Below are 19,485 nucleotides of genomic sequence, written 5' to 3'. Positions count from 1 at the left end.
CTACATATCTTACACATGTCTCGTCTAAATCGATTAGATTCACATTTTGCACGGAGAACGAAAACAATTTGTATTTCCACCATTGTCAAAGCACGCGTTATGTTTCAAGGTAAATCCGCAAGTGACGCTGTGAACGCAGACTCCGAAATACACGAGAGTTTGATCGACTTGGTTTGTTCTATATATCGATGAACTGTTCGATGCAATTGTGCAGCCATTATACACTTTCTTCTGGCTCCGAAGAACGAGACTTGCCATGTCAGAGCAGTAAGTGTTTTCGTTTTACTCCCGACGATATATAACTATTCCCGAATTAACATTCTCGTGATTTCTCGTTAGATCCGTTTCAATGAAAATCGTTTCCGATTGAATTTGCGATCGGGTTCTTTCCCGTAATGAGCAGGTTAGAACCGTAAACGCTTCCAACAATGACGTATATTGTTATGACTCGAAATGAGCGTCTATCGTCGTATATCAGCCTTCGCTGCGATTTTGCCGATGTTTTCTAAACTAAAAAAAATCTCATTGCTCTTTCCAGTGATGATACATTGTTGGACGAAGATCTCGGAGATGACGAATACGATCTTGGTAATGACGAGGAGGAAGCCCTCCTAGCAGATGACTATGAACTAGAGAGGGTGAGCATATTGTTTGCCCATTATTTATCAGTTGGATGAAACTTTATATCTATTTGATGTATTCGGCTGTTATTTCAGTTACACTTTGGTATAATGTTATCTTTATCCTGGAATTTATTTTATTCTTTTATTATGATTTACGTTATTTCTGTCCACCTAATTTATCTTGAAATTAATTAGTTCTTACAGTTCTATCATTCAATTCGTAAGCGAGTAAGAGTGTCAATAGTAAGAGAACGATATTTCTTCGGTTTGTACGAACGATTTGATATTGTTTATAAGACCTTCTAATAGAAGAAAGGAAAATTATATTTGACACTCTGGCGATATTTAAAATTTTTTCTTCCGGGTATAGTGACTGTTGGGAAGACTGAAACACTAATTATGTATACATATACATATATCTTTATATACAATATATATCGTATGTAAAAAATTTAAATGCATTTTATGCATGAAATGAAAAAAATTGAAAATGCAACACAACAAGTACGATGTTGATTATATGTTATATTAGGAAACTATTGATTGTATTAGGGGAGAGCATTTAAATCATGTGTTCTTTAACACCAAACATATGCGTAATATTACACACATTAAGTATTATTATAAATGTATTTTCATGTCATTCATAATATTTCTGTGAACATTTCAATACTTATAGATATTTTCAACGCAAAATTATATTAATATTTTACATACATAAACATGAAGAATATTCAACTAAGATTATTGAATACATCATGAAAAATGCATTATAAAAATTATGAACATTTTTGTTCGTATGTTCATGAAAATCATCATTGCAAAATGAAAAATGTATGCTTTATATAGGCATGCGATTTATGTTACTAGACTGCTACAAAATTATACTGATAAAAAAGATATATGTAGCAACTGATAAACTATATATATATACACAATAATAACAGAAAATAATTATATAATGGAATTAAATAATTTTAGATTACAGATAAAGTAAAAAGGTTATGTATATTAATATATTTTATTTTATTTTGCATTCCCATTAGAGTTTATTATCTTTTCGTGTATTTATTCGTGTTTACAATTATTTATTAAAAATTCTTAAAGCGTGTTTAGTATCGATATTGTTTATATAAAATTAAAAATGTTGCATTAAGATATACTTATTTAATAGTGTCAGTGCTACATGTATTTATTTTACCTTGCTGCGTAAATGCGATTGTAACTTTTGTATAGTAAGACTCATCAGCTTCAAGTAATAAGTGAATAAACAGGCAGAAAAGATCTGCAATGTTCATAGACTGATTTTAATCGCAATCAATCGATATTGTCAATCGATACAACTTGATAACGTGTTAAATGTTGATAAAAGAGATGATTCGTTATTTTGAATGATTTAATGTAAGGTGATAAATGTGTAAAAAGTGAGTGCGCAATTACATCAGTATAAATGTGAAAATTTATGTATCACTATAAATTCTTTTCTGCTAATTCAACGTAATTCAATGTTAATGTTTTGTTATAATGTATTCTTACCTTTCGCAAAAATAATTTAGAATTATTTTTATATCATACATTCTCCAAAAATAATCGAGAAATATCTTGTGTTTATGTATATTTAAAAATATATGTAAATCTTTATACATGCATAGAGGATTCTTTAGCATGATATCAATTCTTACGTCAAATTGTTCTAATGTACCTCATGAACATTGTTATCTCGACTTTTAATAATGCGATTGCGAGAAGATACTGCAGATTTTAATGCGAAATTGTATATCGCGATCTCTAGTATTAAGTTCCCAATGCAGCTAATGAACGAATGCGGTAAGAAATAATTCAGTTATCTTGATGTAATAAAATTTTACAAGTTTGCATTTTTTCACACAATGATTAAATTTGATTGAAAATTGAAATGTCAATAATCAGTATATAATCTTAAAACTAAAAATTAGATAATGAAAATAAGTGTCGTTTGATCTCAGTTTATGTAGTAATATATTGAACATAAATAATTGAATTTTTCATACGCTAAAATTCAGAAAGTAAAATATAATATTTTATACTTTGTAAAATATTTGTAAATTTTATCGTATAATTGCATATGCTGAATTATACTGAATTATACTATACTGCATTGGAGAGATTTTAGATGTACTATTCTTTTCCGTGAAGCACATAAGTAAACAGTTTTATTATAAATAGAATTCATATATCGAGAGAATATTACATCGTACCATTTATCATACATATATATGTTACGTATTATCAAAAAGATATCATATTGCACATGTTTAACACAATTTTCCTGTTGCGTACTCGAGCTGGATGCAATTATCAATCGTGTTCGTTTACAAAACTTATGTTTTGTTATTACTACTATTAGAATAAGAGAGATATATCCTCTATACGCTAATGAGTACAGCAATTTAAAAGTCTCGAAAAAAAAAAGTTTCCTTTTTTCAAAAGTTACGTTTCTCACGCATCGAAAGGACCGTATACGCACAACAGAATTTAAACTTATGTGAAACAGAAAATAATTGCGTATGTACATATTATGTTTAGTTTTCACAAACACGAAACATTCTATTTATCCGCACTTTAGATATAAGTTATAAGTTATAGATATAGTTTAAGTAGCTAATGATATATAAACTAAATAACTACATTACATAGCTAAACGTATTTTGCATTACAAATATCTGGCAATTTGATTCCCCGAGCAGCAGAATAGCTATAAGGGAGAAGAGGAAACAGATGATGTACTGGACTTAGGAGTCACGGATGCACTCGACGACTTAGATGGCGAAGACGAAAATATAGAGTTTAGTAGAGGCAATACTGATAAACATAGCGATAACGATTTCTATAAAGATGGAGGTCATCCGGAGAATATACAGCCAACGTCGTCGTATTACGAACATGACGAAAGTGCCGAGTATGTGAACGAACATGAAGCACTGCATCAAACTGACAGAAATTCGGAATCCAGCATTAATGTATCCAATAACATCGGCAAGGGTGATTTGCGCGAGAAGTTACAAAAAAGCGGTCAGAAGAACATTTACGCCGGCAACGGACAGGGAATGGAGGACGATGACTGCGAGGAGGCAAAGGAGAGGCGGAACAGATTTCAAACTGAACGTACAATGATTTCTCCAAAGATGAACAATGATATTCCGGATACCTTAGAAAATGTCGTTACATCGGAACTATCCAGGGCGCCGTTTCGAGGAAGAGGAAGAGGCCGCGGAACAAGAGGAAGCAGAGGAGGAAGATTTATCGTACAGAGTGCTGGAAACTTCAGTCCAAGGTAGTGTATGGTTATAACATTAAGATAAATAGATAAATCATAGCAGTTAATGATAGCAATTATAATACTGATCTTAATAATTAATTTAAAGTAGAAAGAGAAAAATATTTTATTTATGTATTGTGCATTATGTAAGTACTATTTAGCTGCGTTTAGATTGTTCTAAGACAGTATATTGTATCGTAACGCTTTGTAGGTTTGGCGCGCCTCGGCCGGGCAATTTTGATAATCAACCGCCGACATGTAGACCGCCATTGTTAGAGAACAGGCCTCCGTGTCTCCTTGGTGTACCAAGTAACGTACAAAATCAACAGATATTGTACCAACAAGCTAATCCACAACAGCCCTTTCAACAGCCTTTCGGTCCGAATGGTCCGATGCAAGGGCCACCGACGCAATTTGTGGAAAATCGACCGCAGTTCAATCCTGGACAGTTCCAGGGTCTTATGGGGCCTCGTCCGATCGGTCCGAGGTTGCCCGAGTACAGACCTAGAGGCCCCATGGGAGGCTCAATGCAAGGACCAAACTATAATTGTCCACCTAATCATCCACCGTATCATGCGCCAATGCAGTTTCAAAATCCAGGCAGCATTATGCAAGAGAACCGGCCGATGCAGGGTAATCAGGGTCCTCTGCTACAGGGCAATCCAGGTGGAGGATCGCTCCTCGGTAACCCGAACATGTTGTTGCCCGGAAATCCGCCAAATATGCTGCTGCCGGCGGGGAATGTGCCGATGCCTATGCAGGGATTTCCGCGCCAGCAGCAAGCGTTGCCACCCTCCGCCCAAGGTCCACCCATGCAAAATTTACCGCCGAATGCGCAAATGCCTAGTCAGCCGCCCTTCGAGAATAGACTGCCGCCATCATTTCAAGAGCCGCAGCAGTTTGAAAGCCGGAACGCGTTCGATGCGAGGGCCGCGTTTCACCCCGATCAAGTACCCAATAGCCAATTTAATAATACGATGCAACCGGTACCGCAACAGTCATCGTCTAATGTATCACACAGTGTGTCTTTACCTCCAGGCCACAAGATTCTAATCAACCCACATTTTAGAGGCACTGTGCAACCTGCAAATGATGGTGAGTGCTTTTTTTAGCGAATGTTAGCGTAGCATTGAATGCATCTGGAGCGGTGCTCTTATTGATGTGTTTCTTTCTCGCGTGCAGCTCGACTTGTTTGGGATTCTAATCAAGTCCAACCGCAAACGTCTCACAGCTCACAATTTTCACAACCCCCGTCGTCATATCAGAATCAAAGACCCTATAATCAGCCCCAGCAAGGTCCACCGCAGTACCAACAACAAAATCAACAAAACTACCAGCCGAACAAAAGTGATGTACGTAATCGCGCGATGCACGTTGAGATAGAGCAGATCAATTATAGAGTTTTATATCGTCAAATTTCATTACAGGATCCATACGCATATTTCTCTGATGTGTGGCAAGAGAACAGACCACAGAAACCACAAAGTATGAGCCCGAGTAAGCATTATTCTTCGGACAATAATTATTCTCGGGAGAGTAACTACAGTGATAGTAATAAATACAAATCGGATAGCCAATGGGATCAAAGAAACAGCTATCAAGAGGTAAAATTTGTAATACGGCAATTATACATAATTTAATTGCTTAATTGCTGTTCGTCGAATGCTCACCTTTTTTTCCCTCGATTTTAGGATCACAGAGAATCTCACCAGAATTATCGAGACCGAGATTTGCCTCTACGAGCAAGAAATAATCACATGCAGAGAAGCAGAACGCCACCGAGCACGTACCGCAATGATCCTTACGATCAGAATCACAGTCAGAAGTCTTCTAGACTGATAAATACCACATCCCGTGGTGCCAACCGGCCGCCGTCAAAGAGGTTTTCTTCGGAAAGAGAGCTGCAGGAAGCAGGAAGCCCGAAGCGCAGCAAGACGCCTAGTAATAGAAATCTTCAAGAAGTGCGAAGAATAGATACATCAAGTGAGACGGTTACTGAGAGAAAGGTACATTTCTTATTTCATAGGAAATATTTTTGACAACTCACCGAATCTAAAAACGTAAAATTACAATCTCAGGATGAAGATAACGATCCAGAGATGCAGGAATATCGTAAGAAAATGGAAGAACAGAAGCGCCTTAGAGAGAAATTGTTGCGCGAAAAGGAGAATAGACGTAAAATGGCTGCAATGGAAAAGCAAAATGAAAATGCAAAATTTGATTCGAGTGCTGCAGGTAAGTTCAATTATTACGTGCACTTTTTTCTGCGACTATCGGACATGACGAGACAATCGGAATTTTTTAGCGACTGAAAATACGCAGCAGGAGACAAAGCCTGTATCAGCGCTGATAGGAGTCGTAAAGGACGGTGTCACGATGAAAACTCGTCCTGGTGTTGCTAAAGGACGTGGTCGTCCTATCAGTACACAGAGTACAGAGGTACAACATTAAACGTATCATTATATTTTTCTTACTTGTCATTGATTTAATCGATGATACAATGTCAATCAGCAAGAAACTCTTGCTACAGTACTAATAATTAATCGAATTAAATATGGTTAACACGATATACGTGATTCCAGTGATAATACTTTTAATCTATTCTACAATGTCCATTGTTAAAGTTGCTCTATTTAGCCAGATCAAATCATTCTCTCTTCAATCGCAGTATTATTGTACTGCATATTTGTTAATTGATAGAAAAAAATGCATTTTTAACGATTTACCATTGATTACGTGATTATATATATATATATCTTTTGAGATAAAAGGAATATTATATTTAAATCTTTATATATACATTTATATACAGTTAGAAATTTTACTGTACATTTCCCGTATGTTTCAATAAAACACACTTTTTCGATAAATTTTGTTTTTTTTTCATTTCCTCCAGACTGATGAAATATATCTTGGTAAAATTCGAAATATGCGACATATTAATTATTTAATAATAAAGTAAATTATTTAAAAAATCATGTAACGTCGAAACTTATATTTTATATTTTTGATGTCCTATTTCGGTAAAATAACGAATTCTAACAAACACTGTGCCTTGCTTAGTAATTGTCCATTTTTTAATGACGTATTTCTGTTGTAGGTAGCAGACAGACCGTCTGGTGTACGAATTGTCAGAACGATACAAACTATACAAACCAACGATTTCTCAGACACGACCAGTTTGAAAGATAGCAATTCCGAGCACGCGATGGGTCAAGTTGGCGATATCGTACAAACACGGCAAATAGTGCAACCGTCTGGCACGCGAAGAGTCGTAATACAAAAACCTCTGCTGTTAAATTCACAGAAAGTTGCTACTACAATACAGAAAACTGTCTCGAATCTGCAAAAGAATCAGGGAGTACAGGCGAAGGTGTCTAATACACAGATCGTGCAGACTCAAAAAGTGTTACAGAATCAAGGAAATGTTTTGCAAAAATCTACCATGGGAGCGAAAGCTGCAGCGGCCGGTCATAGAATGATGACGCTTAAAACGCCGAGTGGCCTGCAGAAAACCGTGATCAACGATGTTCAGAAGATAGGAAACGTGCAACAAAATCCACAGCGAATTGTACTGCAAAAATCTGCAATTCAAGCAAAACGATTGCCTGAAATAAAGACAAACACGGTGAAATTAGAGAATTTGGCTGCGAGTACGTCTGAGACTCAAATCAGACGTATGTGTCAATCCATCGGAACTATTGAGGTGACTATATTTACCTGAAAATATTTCACCTGGCACGCTCGCTTTCATTAATCTCTATCTTTTATACACATTTTTATGTACGCTATTCCATTTTTAAGTTTATGGACGGTGTTTATGGATTTCCAAACATTTACAAAGTACGAACAATTGTTTTGCATGCGCTCTTATATGTATTTTTATATAAGAAATGTTTTGACTTCAATACACACAAGAACAAATATGTTATTTCTTTGGATAATTAACAACTATGAAAAGTTACCATGAAGACTCAGAGATTACTACTCGATGTATAGTTTGTTTAACCGATATTTTATTCATCAATTCTACTATTGTTAGGTGGCTACATCATGTAGCTATTCCAAAGATATGAATCATAATTAGGAATAAACAATATTAATTTTTTTTATACATCATTATCACATAGGATCCATTTGTTTTCATATGTTGTTAAGTGTTAAAATCATCGATTTTATAATCTGTTAATTTTTTTTAAGCCATTAATACTAATGTCTCATTACGAAGTATTATTATGCATAATATGCATAATGCATAATTAGTTTTGTGCTAAGAGAAAAATAGTTTTGAAGCAGAAATTCTTTTTTTTATATAGTATTAACATGTTACCATTATTATACTACATAGAGATCGAATGCAAATAACAAAACTTACTTATATTTTATTTTTGGTTTATATACTTTATTCGACATTATTATTTTCTTAGCAGAGAGAATTGTAATTGAGAAACTGGAAAAAGGGATGTGCGAAGCATTAGAAGCTTCATATCTCGGTGATAATTTGAAAACAGTATTGTAATGAGAGATAGTCACAAGTTTTGTGCACTGCTTGATAAGACTGTTTAGTTAACGACCTTATTAATTTCTCATTTTGTCTCTCTCAAGGAATATATGTACTACAAAGTAATTCCATTATATTATATTTGTTTTGACATGACTATATTTTTCTACTCATTGATTTATTTTTTAAATAAATGACTGGACAATATAATAACTGTGTCTTCTCTATTCTTCGTGTTATAGAGCATACATATGGGCGAGGGTAATGCGACCATTGTGTTTAAGACACAGTCCGCCGCCATGGTGTTTCACAAGAAATACCAGCGTAAAATGCTCGATCTATCGCTGATAACTGTTCGTCTTGTGCCACAAACCATGCCCGGCAATAAAGCGGTAACGGCGATCGCGAAGAAATCCTAAAAGGGGATTTTGAGATATCCTTGATATATCCTGCACATTAATTTATCGCGATCCGTAGACGTTACTTTTTCCTTTTCAATAGTTCAGGTTTAGTGGACCTATTTAATATAGATGTTGAAACATGTATTTATATTTTATACGTATAGTATCCTGAATATTCAACACAACTACAGATATTTGTAAATTTTGGAAAGTTAGTTGAACTAGTACAAGCATAATGTAAATGATAAACTCTCAAAGCAGTTTACAGTTTCATGCGCTTGTTATCATTGATGAATACATTTGTACATATAATAGCATATTGTATATTTCATATAAGATAATGTATAATGATGTGCATATAAAATAAACCAAATCGCAACACAATATGCGAGTGTAGAAGCAAGAATGTATGGTTGTTATTGTAGTGACGTAGCGACACCACTTCCCAGAAATGTGAGAATATATTTTTCGAAATGCTAATCGATTGTATATGGAAAACTACCAATTAATATAAAATAGATATATCGTATCTGCATAAGAAATTGCTCCTATATTACATAAAAGATTTATTTCTTGTAACCACGATAATATAATCATGATAATCTTATTGTATATAAATAATATTATAATAAATTAAGATACAGACTTGTCAGACTCTCATTATGTTCACAAATTAAATATACAGCATATTTTTGTAAACCAAAGAGAAGAAAAATATATTTTAGAGTATTAAAATTAATATTACATATTTCAAACATTTAGCTAGTTGAACTAATGCAATTATTAAGCATCTTCTGTATTCAGAATGTTTTGCCCAAAAATTAATTTGTGTCTAAATGTTGACAAATATATTCTAAAGTAAAATCATAGATTGTAATATACTGATTCTTCATATAAGAGAATCACGATATTTTGGAAAAGCAGAATATATAGTAAAAAAACACAACTAAATAATTGGAATTTTGTATATATAATAACTTTATACATATATAATTTTATATATAAATATAAAAATATTTTAAAGTTTTTAAACTACCTTCTGATTTTATTCTTACATGCATTATTTTCAAGATTGGAATCACTTTTTTTTAACGATCCTACTTTATAAAAGCAAGAATTACTTATATTCATAAAAACAGGAAAAAACGAATAATGATTCCATAAAGAAGAAATCGCAAGAAATGCAGATGCATTTTTATGCATTTTTCTTTTCTTGAAAGAATATTTCTTTCTCGAATCAGTAAATCCCAATTGACTTATTAAACTTAATTATTTCAAGAAAAACAACACAAGAAATGAGAAATGAAAGAAACGTTAGAAAACACAAGCTTTTGACGAGTGTCACATAAGAACTTGCCCTGTCTTTCCTGGGGGTCTATTACGTATCTCTTCACGGAGTGAAAATGCGAAAAGTGAGCAAATTCACTAGGTGTTGACCAATTAAATTATAAATATTCTAGTAAATTTGCTCATTTTTCACATTTTCACTCCGTGAAGAGATACGTAATAGATCCCCTGGTGTCCAACATCTATCATTTTGACCAATCGTTTCGCAACTTGATGCAATTCTACTAAAAACTAGAGACCCCACAAGAGAGAAAGAGAGAGAGAGAGTGAGAGTGAGAGTGAGAGAGAGAGAGAGAGAGGGAAAGAGAGCTCCAAGCTCGTATCTCGAGATAGTGCGAAACTGGAAAGGTGACAAGGTAGTATCAGAGAGAAGCCTGAGAGCGGTCACGCTCGCGTTTTAACTGTAACGCCTCAAACGTGGACATTGAAGTGATTGAAGTGATTCTGTCTTTATTGCTCACTGAATATTGAATAAAGATAGAATGACGCCGCGAGCGTTGGGAGCGTCAAGTGGAACGCATATGTCCACGTTTGAGGCGTTTCAGGCTTCTCTCTGGTAATAGACCCCCAGCTTAACGCGTAACCGCGTAACCAATCACATTGTTTCATTTGGATATCAGCTTCTGCAGGCAAAGATTTGATTGGTTACGCGGTTACGCGTTACGCAGAAAATACGTGCCATGTGACTTCAGCCTAAAGCCTTCGGCAGACCAGCGCGACGCGGTTCGCGATGCGCGATACGCGACGTGCGATATCCAATGAGCGTACAGCTTTTCCATAAACACTGTACGCTCATTGGATATCGCACGTCGCGTATCGCGCATCGCGTGTCGCGTCGCGCTGGTGTGCCGGAGGCATAACGCGGAGCAGTAGCGTAGCGTTACACTACAAAGATGTTTTTTTTTTTAAATACTACAAAGATGTATTTTAGATAGAGTCCCTTAATTGATAAACCTCGATTCCGCCATTTTCGATCCCACTAGAAACTAGATCAATCAGGTGCGAATCACGATGTCCATAGACCTCCGGCACACTAGCGCGACGCGACACGCGATGCGCGATATGCGACGTGCGATATCCAATGAGCGTACAGTGTTTATGGAAAAGCTGTACGCTCATTGGATATCGCACGTCGCGTATCGCGCATCGCGAGCGCGTCGCGCTGGTCTGCCGAAGGCTTTACTCTTACTTGAGGTTCTCTAGTACTACCACTGTACCACTTGTTCATAGCCGTAGCACGTACCAACCAGTAAATCCGGACTGGGCCAACGCTATTTATTACAGATCTCACTTTCGCGATTTAATCTGTAAATTACCCGAAGACGTTTTCTCGTCGTGCTAATTGACTCAAGAACCGACGGACATGGCTTCGACTAAGGTCGACTGGGGACAATATGCCGATGAACAGGAGAAGTTGACGTCAAAGGTAAATCTTGGATTCTCGTGGGAACATCACAGCACACCGCAATCGCGACTCTTTCCACGTTTATATGATCTTGCAATACGGCGAAGCGTCATTGTTTCTACTTCCAACGATTTGCTTCGATCTAGAGCGTTTTCTTGGTTGAATTGCTCACCACGCGATGATAACCCTTGCACGGATAACCTGTTCTTTCTTCACAAGTGCATTACTTTGGGCTTTCGCCGCTGAGAAAATTAGCTTACTCTGTCACATTGGACTAATCTCATTTTGCTTGATGCGTCTTGCGCAGGTGACGAATTTGAATTTGGATAATAAACCAAATTCAGCGACCATCTCTGTTCCGCTTGTGAAAGATGGAGAGTCCAAGAGCGATGATGACACATCGGAGGAGCAGATCTCAGCAGCGGAGAAGTCGCTCCTGCAAAAGATTATAAGAAAAGGATTAGTTATGACAACAAAGGATATAGAAGTTCAGAGAAAGGATCCAACTTCACCGTTATACAGTGTCAAATCGTTTGATGCGCTTCACCTGTGGGTATTGCAGTCATTTTTAATTATACATTCACACTAAACGTTATATTTATGTGTTAAAGCGTGAGAAATATTTTTTTCTAATTTATCCACAGCAAACCTGCGTTGCTGAAAGGAGTTTACGCTATGGGTTTTAATGCTCCTTCAAGAATTCAAGAAACTGCTTTACCTACCTTACTTGCCGATCCGTATGTATAATTAAGCATAGTAGTTGTTACGACGTTCTTGATTAAGATACACTTTTTCCAATTCTACAAAATGTTTTCAGACCACAAAATATGATTGCACAATCCCAATCGGGTACTGGTAAAACGGCTGCGTTTGTACTCGCCATGTTGAGTCGAGTGGATCCCACAAAGGATTATCCACAGGTGCTGTGTCTATCACCAACTTACGAACTAGCGATCCAGACTGGCGAAGTGGCAGCAAAGATGTCGCGCTTTTGTCCAGAGATAAAAATAAAATACGCCGTGAGGGGAGAAGAAAGTAATACATTTTGTTCCCTTACACAATCGGAATTGCCTGTTGCTGCATTGGGGCATCTTTTATCAGTAGTATTGCTTCAATTGTTTCAGTAAGCCGAGGATCGAAGATTACCGAACACATCATCATAGGAACTCCAGGCAAAGTACTGGATTGGGGACAAAAGTTCAAATTCTTCGATCTAGCCAAGATATCGGTATTCGTGCTAGACGAGGCTGACGTTATGATTGCTACTCAAGGCCATCAGGATCAGTGTATTCGTATTCACAAGTAAGTTTTCCGAAAATGTTTAAACGTCATAATAATATATTTATACTTTATTTGTATAATCTTATCTGTGTGATGCTTTCTCTTACGTTACAGATTACTTCCACGAACATGTCAAATGATGTTCTTCTCTGCAACGTACGAGCCAGAAGTAATGAACTTTGCGGAAATTATAGTTAGTAATCCGCTAATAATACGACTATTGAGGGAAGAGGAAAGTCTAGATAATATCAAACAGTACTACATCAGATGCAGAGATGTGAACGAAAAGTACACAGCCATCACGAACATCTACGGCGTTATTACTATCGGACAAGCAATTATCTTTTGTCATGTAAGAGTTTCGATCGTACTTTTTCATATCAAAAGTGTTGAAAAGTGCACTTAAATTCCAAAAGTCTCGCACCACGAGATATAATCTGTATTGTTATTTCAGACGAAAAAAACGGCCAGTTGGTTAGCGGAAAAAATGACGAAAGATGGTCACGCCGTGGGGATACTTTCTGGCGACTTGACAGTGGAACAGAGGATTTCCGTGCTGGATAGATTTAGGGCAGGACTTGAAAAAGTTCTCATTACTACGAATGTTTTAGCTAGAGGTAGGAGATATAAATGCTACGTGCAACTCGTAGCATGTATTATTTGACGTGCAAAATTTCAGTTGCTACAATTAGCAGTGCACGCCATTACGGATGTTATTAAAACTTTGTGTTAATGTTTGGCAGGTATTGACGTAGAGCAGGTGACAATAGTGGTGAATTTCGACCTGCCAATGGATCAGAAACGACAAGCTGACTGTGAAACGTATTTACATAGAATTGGGAGAACGGGACGGTTCGGCAAATCCGGAATCGCAATTAATTTAATTGACTCGCAACACGCGATGCAGCTGTGCAAGGACATAGAAAAACACTTTGGCAAAAAAATACATTACCTCGATGCAGAGGATGCGGACGAGATCGAAAAAATCGGGGCTTAGATTAATATCTATATGTATACACTTATATATATATATATATATGTATGCATATCACATATGTATATACATACATACATACATACATATATATATATATATATATATATATATAGCGAATATAAGTATGCTTTTTATTATGGATATATATATATAAAATTAGGCTTTAATATAATATTTTTTAAAACGGATGTCTTTGTATTTTTAATATGAAATATTTCTTTTCTATGAACGCAAAACTAGACTAACCGCTTTGTTTTTCTTTCTTTCATCCTCTTCTTTTTTTTACCTCACGCGCGATTGTCTTATATACTTCACCGAATTGAAATACAGCGATTGGATAAAAACCAAAATCACATAAAAAAGTGAACATAGAAGATGGAGACATATTTTTATATGTTACGTGCGCTGATTACACACCTGTGAGACGGATTAATCATCACATTTATTTGCTTCAAGATTTCATTTTTATCAAATTAAAAAAAAATACAATGCGGTTCAGTGTATTCGTTATAAATTTTCTACAACAAGCCTGACACTGTAAAATAATATGTTATATTGTTTTACAAACTACAAATGTTAGAATAAGTGCTTTGATGACTTTATACATATATCAATATGAAAGATTTCAGAAGCATAATAATGAGACTATCTTTTTATATTTTGTTTTAATTGCCCGAAACATTTTGTTTATTGGGATGTGGTACAAGTAAAAAATAAGATTTCTATATATAGATTTCTATAACATGTCTATCCGATTTGATCAGCCTAAATATCTCTTTAAATATTTATAGTTTCAGAAAATAACTAGTTTGCAATTCTTTACCATAATATTCTGAAAATATAAATGTCGACAGATATTTAAGATGATTAAAATAAATCCTGTACAAGCTCACGGCAGTTGTATATTTCTCATAATTAAATCGAAGATAATTTGATATTCGTATTCTCATATATATTCATGTTATGACATTATTTAAGAAAGAATGATTAAAATAAGTATTAACAGAAATATCTGCTTTCTATTCTGAATTCCAATTCTCACGAAACTTTTGATCATTTACTTATTTGCTGTGCAACATAAAGTTTGTAATATTAAATACAAGAAACGGAGAGAAATTGTAATTTAAACATACATTTATTGAGACAGGAAATAAATCTAATAATTACAAAATTATGAAAGTTTAAATAATTAACTTTTCATATTTAATATTTCACATACACTCGTTTTTACATTTGCATCTTTATTATACGCTAAAACTGCTAAACTGTATAAAATGTTTTCAGATGTAATAATAATGGTCATTCCCATTCTTGGCTTAAAGTAATGAAACAGTTGGAATCTATTGTAGAATACTTCGTTAGCACATTTGTTCAATTATTATAACTTTTAAAGTATTTCACTCATGAATGAATAACATATACAAGTCTTCAATGTGTAGCATTTGTATTGTTAATTGCTTAGGAAAAAGTTTTATAAAAGTTAAACTTAATTGTTTTCCTTCTATAACGCAAATTGACTGTATCAGGAAGATAAGAGAAGATAAACTGAAATGGTACTTGGAAATTATTATCAATCAAGTTCGACTTTTATAAAACTTTTTTACAATCATCATTCACTTTTATAACCGTCGGTCACCTCCGCTCTCTTTGAACGGAACTACTGTCCATAACTATTTAAACAATGTTGCGCGGTGTAATGGTGATTCGTAACGAACAAGATGGTACGGACTATTTCCTCCTTGGTTTTTACATGCCCATACCCATGCCACCCATTCCTCCCATACCGCCCATACCACCCATTGGTGGCTGTGGTTCCTCCTTAGGCAGTTCTGTGACGACCGCTTCCGCCGTCGACAACAACGAAGCGACACCCGCTGCATCAGTGAGCGCCGTACGTACAACTTTCGTGGGATCGATGATTCCTTTTTCGATCATATCGACATACTCGTCGTTCAGGGCGTCGTAGCCAAGCTTGCCTTCGCTCACTTTGGCCACCACCAGGCTGGCGTCGACGCCAGCGTTTTGCGCGATCTGCAAGCATGGCATACGCAGAGCGTTCGCGACGATCTTGATTCCGGTTTCTTGATCCAAGTTCGATGCTTTGAGCTGCCGCAATGCCGGGATGCATCTCAACAACGCGGTGCCACCTGCAAGCGTGATGATTTTCAGTTCACCGTATCTGCACCGTACATGCAACAACGAGTTTGACAATAATGTTACTCACCTCCGGGAACGATTCCTTCTTCGACAGCAGCACGAGTGGCATTGAGCGCGTCGTGCACGCGATCCTTCTTCTCGTTCACTTCCACCTCGCTGCTGCCGCCAACTCGCAGAACAGCGACTCCAGATGCTAGCCTCGCTAGACGTTCTTGCAGCTTCTCCTTCTCGTAGTCGGAGGTGGTGTTTTCGATTTGATCCCTAATCTGATCGGCCCTCTTGTCAATGTCGGTCTTCTTTCCTTTACCTTTCAGGAAGAGAGTGTCGTCTTTCGTGATGATGACTTCTCCCACTTGACCCAAGTCGCTTAGCTAAAAAGTATCATATGAGGTTCAGTATTTAACTATTAGATCAATCGAATCAAGTCATTGTTACATCGGACGGATATTTACTTGGACATCCTCGAGTTTAATGAGATTGGCATCGTCGCCGAACACGATGCCACCAGTGGATATCGCCATGTCCTGAAGAGTGGCCTTCCTATTGTCACCGAAACCGGGAGCCTTTACCGCAGCCACTTGCAGTCCAATCTTCAGGCGATTGACCACGAGCGTCGACAGAGCCTCGCCGTCCACGTCCTCGGCGATCAGGATGAGGGGTTTGCGTTGCGAGTTGGCGAGTTCCAAAGCAGGGATAATGCTCTGCACAGACGAGATCTTCTTCTCGCTGAACAGAACGAGCGCGTCCTGGAATTCGACTTTGGCTCCTTTGCTGGAATTGATGAAGTACGGGGAGATGTAGCCCCTGTCAAACTTCATTCCCTCTATGACTTCGAGTTCGTCGATGAGCGTTTTGCCGTCCTTCACCGTGATGACGCCTTCCTTTCCAACCTTCTTCATCGCATCGGAGATCAAGTTGCCGACAGCTTTGTCACCATTGGCAGATATCGTTGCCACCTGCGCGATTTCTTCGGGCGTCGTGACGGGTTTGCTCAGAGTTTTCAATTCATCTTTGACTTTGTCTACCGCTAGCATCACACCTAAAAGGAATACATTTTTTAATATTTTTCTACAACGAAAATCGTCAATAAAATCGTCGCAGTAACGCATTTGATTGATCTCGTATTTATTTCGCAGTACAGGTCAAAGTTCAATTTTTTCCAAGATACTGCGCCAAGCGTATATGAATCATCTATCTGTTATGTAAATCGATGTAACCTACCTCGTCGAATTTCTACGGGGTTTGCTCCTTTGCTAATTTTCTCAAATCCTTCTTTGGCTATCGCTCTGGCTAGTACAGTTGCGGTTGTGGTACCATCTCCAGCTTCCTCATTGGTATTATTAGCTACATCTTGCACCAGCTTGGCTCCGATATTTTGAAATTTGTCCTTCAACTCGATACCTTTTGCTACTGTCACACCATCCTTTGTGATCTTTGGACTACCCCAGCTTTGTTCTAGAATAACGTTACGGCCTTTAGGGCCCATTGTCACGGCGACAGCATCTGCCAAAATGTCTACACCCTGCAACATCAAGGCACGAACCTCCGGCCCGAAACGCACATCTTTGGCATAACTGCGTGCCTGCAACTGACGCAGGGCAGCTCCTCTCAACATGGTCGGTAGTCTGTGCATCTGTCAGACGATATATTGCATGTTAATTGAAATTCCTTGGTACAAAATAGTTTTTCAATAATACATAAGTATAAATGCTTTTTAATGCAATCATTTAAAGCAAACCAGAAGATGTGACATTTAGTTTTACATTTAGATCTCTCATGATTTCTTGTTTTAAAAGGGTCAATACCTGATTATATTAATAAGATATTAAGATAAATAAATTTTGCACGGAAGCATGCGATATTTTGTCACGTGCATGCAAAAATAATATCTGTCAGAATTCTCAATTTAATAATATAAGTCTGTTATCAATAAAGTACTTCTCCGACGTTATATGTAAATAAGTGTAAGCGTAAAAATTTTGTTATAAATTACGAAAGCGTTGTAATTTAGCAGGATGTACTGAGAATGATGAAAGACCCAATTCACAATTACACGGGATCAATCGATCGCGGTTTTGAGAGAGATTCAAATTCATTGTCAGTTATAGTACTCTCCGCGGAATAAAAACGCGGTTATGTAAAGTCGCGAGTGGCATGGAGAGCATGGAGTGGGTTAGAGGTTAACGTCGGCGCGTGAAATCTCGCGGAGCTTCGGTGAAAAAACCTTTTAATGCTTAACGTTCGGATTCACTCGGAAATGTGCGACGTGCGATGCACAATTCGCGTCTCCCGCAACGCTTGCAGGAGGATGAGGCTCGCACGCGGAGCCCACGCGAGCGGCGAAAGGTTCCGGCCGGCTAAATTCGCTCCGGCGAATTTTCGCGATGCTGTCGCGGAGAATCGGCGCAGCTTTTGATCCGTCGGTCCTTTTACCTTTGATTCTCAGGTTGAGATTCCTTGGAGGGATAATGCGAACGATTGGCGTCGGGAAGCGAGTTGAAGATCGGCACGGCGTGACCGCACGTTGTCTCGCGAGCAGAACACGAGTGGAATGAGAATGAGAGCTGGTGCGGAGAGACGAGAGTGGGCGCGCGCGCTATCACATGGGCAGCCCTTTCCCCGCTCGCCCCTCTAACTCCCCTCGCCCGCGTCGCGTGGACCTAACCGCAACCGCAACGGATTAACCTGGAGTAATAAAACATTCGGCGGGCGATCTGACGACGCATTTCGGAAAACGCGTGAAAAGGCGATCACTGCGAATGATCTTCCTTGAGGTTTCACAGGGATCCCATCTCCGGCAGCTGCGATACCATCGAATACGTCGAGTGTAGTCGACGCGTGGCGCGGGTTCTAGAAAGTACGACTTCGCGCGTGACGCAATCGACGCGACGACTGTCGTCAATCATTCCTCGTCGGTCTTTTCTGCTGTTTAACGTGTTTTAACGTGTTTGAGAGCAGAAGAGTATTTCTCCGCGAATACATCTGAGAATGACCAGATCGAAGCCGATCTTGGCTTCGGCAGATACGCTGGCGAAGAATCTTGCGTCAATTGCCACGCTTTTATGTCCCGAGCAGACTATTCTCGTCTATCCATCACATGTCTATGCCATTGGCGAAGGCACTTGTAGAATGTAAATAAATAAGAGAAAAAGAGAATTTTCGATTTTATTTTAGTTCCTGTTATTCCATGTTACTTTTATCGATTGCGAATACCGCGAGTTGAATAGCGCCCTTTCTTCTGAAAGAAGAATCTGAAGAATCATTGTTTGTTTAGATTAGCAGCTCTTATCGGTGATGTGTGAGTCTCGTCACTACGACGATTCCTATATTCTTGCGCTGTGTCTAAAATTTATACTAGTTATGTAACAGTCCCTTGACGAACTTCGAGCAAGACTGTCGCTGAAGATCAATGAACTTTGGACCATCCATAATATATTTCGATACATAAAAACATTATTTAATATATATTTAATAT

General features: G+C 37.5%; 3 protein-coding genes across 4 annotated transcripts; 2 read left to right on the top strand and 1 right to left on the bottom strand.

Moving 5' to 3' along the window:
* The first annotated feature begins 148 nt into the window (after positions 1–148).
* LOC105281069 (RNA-binding protein 33) lies at positions 149–9,229 on the top strand. 2 transcript variants are annotated; one of them, XM_011342034.2, is made up of 11 exons: positions 149–267; positions 539–638; positions 3,350–3,936; positions 4,133–5,016; positions 5,104–5,273; positions 5,349–5,525; positions 5,613–5,927; positions 6,000–6,156; positions 6,227–6,360; positions 7,022–7,627; positions 8,665–9,229. In XM_011342034.2, exons 1-11 carry the CDS (start codon positions 257–259, stop codon positions 8,839–8,841), a joined length of 3,318 nt encoding a protein of 1,105 aa, XP_011340336.2. In that variant the 5' UTR covers positions 149–256; the 3' UTR covers positions 8,842–9,229. The 2 variants fall into 2 exon arrangements, with proteins under 2 accessions (XP_011340336.2, XP_019887760.2); XM_020032201.2 differs by lacking the exon at positions 149–267 and adding an exon at positions 287–403.
* Positions 9,230–11,358: 2,129 nt separating this feature from the next.
* On the top strand, positions 11,359–14,858 carry LOC105281070 (DEAD-box helicase Dbp80). Its single transcript, XM_011342035.3, has 8 exons — positions 11,359–11,596; positions 11,883–12,124; positions 12,220–12,312; positions 12,393–12,610; positions 12,700–12,877; positions 12,971–13,208; positions 13,311–13,473; positions 13,600–14,858. Exons 1-8 carry the CDS (start codon positions 11,534–11,536, stop codon positions 13,851–13,853), a joined length of 1,449 nt encoding a protein of 482 aa, XP_011340337.1. The 5' UTR covers positions 11,359–11,533; the 3' UTR covers positions 13,854–14,858.
* Positions 14,859–15,029: 171 nt separating this feature from the next.
* LOC105281072 (heat shock protein 60A) lies at positions 15,030–19,135 on the bottom strand. The gene is made up of 5 exons (XM_011342036.3): positions 18,444–19,135; positions 17,232–17,643; positions 16,463–17,049; positions 16,078–16,381; positions 15,030–16,000 (listed from the first exon to the last, which is right to left on the bottom strand). The coding sequence occupies exons 2-5, from the start codon at positions 17,641–17,643 to the stop codon at positions 15,600–15,602; spliced, it is 1,704 nt and encodes a 567-aa protein (XP_011340338.1). The 5' UTR covers positions 18,444–19,135; the 3' UTR covers positions 15,030–15,599.
* Between the last annotated feature and the right edge of the window lie 350 nt (positions 19,136–19,485).

Source organism: Ooceraea biroi, chromosome 5 (assembly GCF_003672135.1).
Source record: "Ooceraea biroi isolate clonal line C1 chromosome 5, Obir_v5.4, whole genome shotgun sequence".
NCBI classification, from domain to species: Eukaryota; Metazoa; Arthropoda; class Insecta; order Hymenoptera; family Formicidae; genus Ooceraea; species Ooceraea biroi.
The sequence above is the reverse complement of the archived record's forward strand: the minus strand, read 5'-3'. Positions and strand labels throughout refer to the sequence as shown.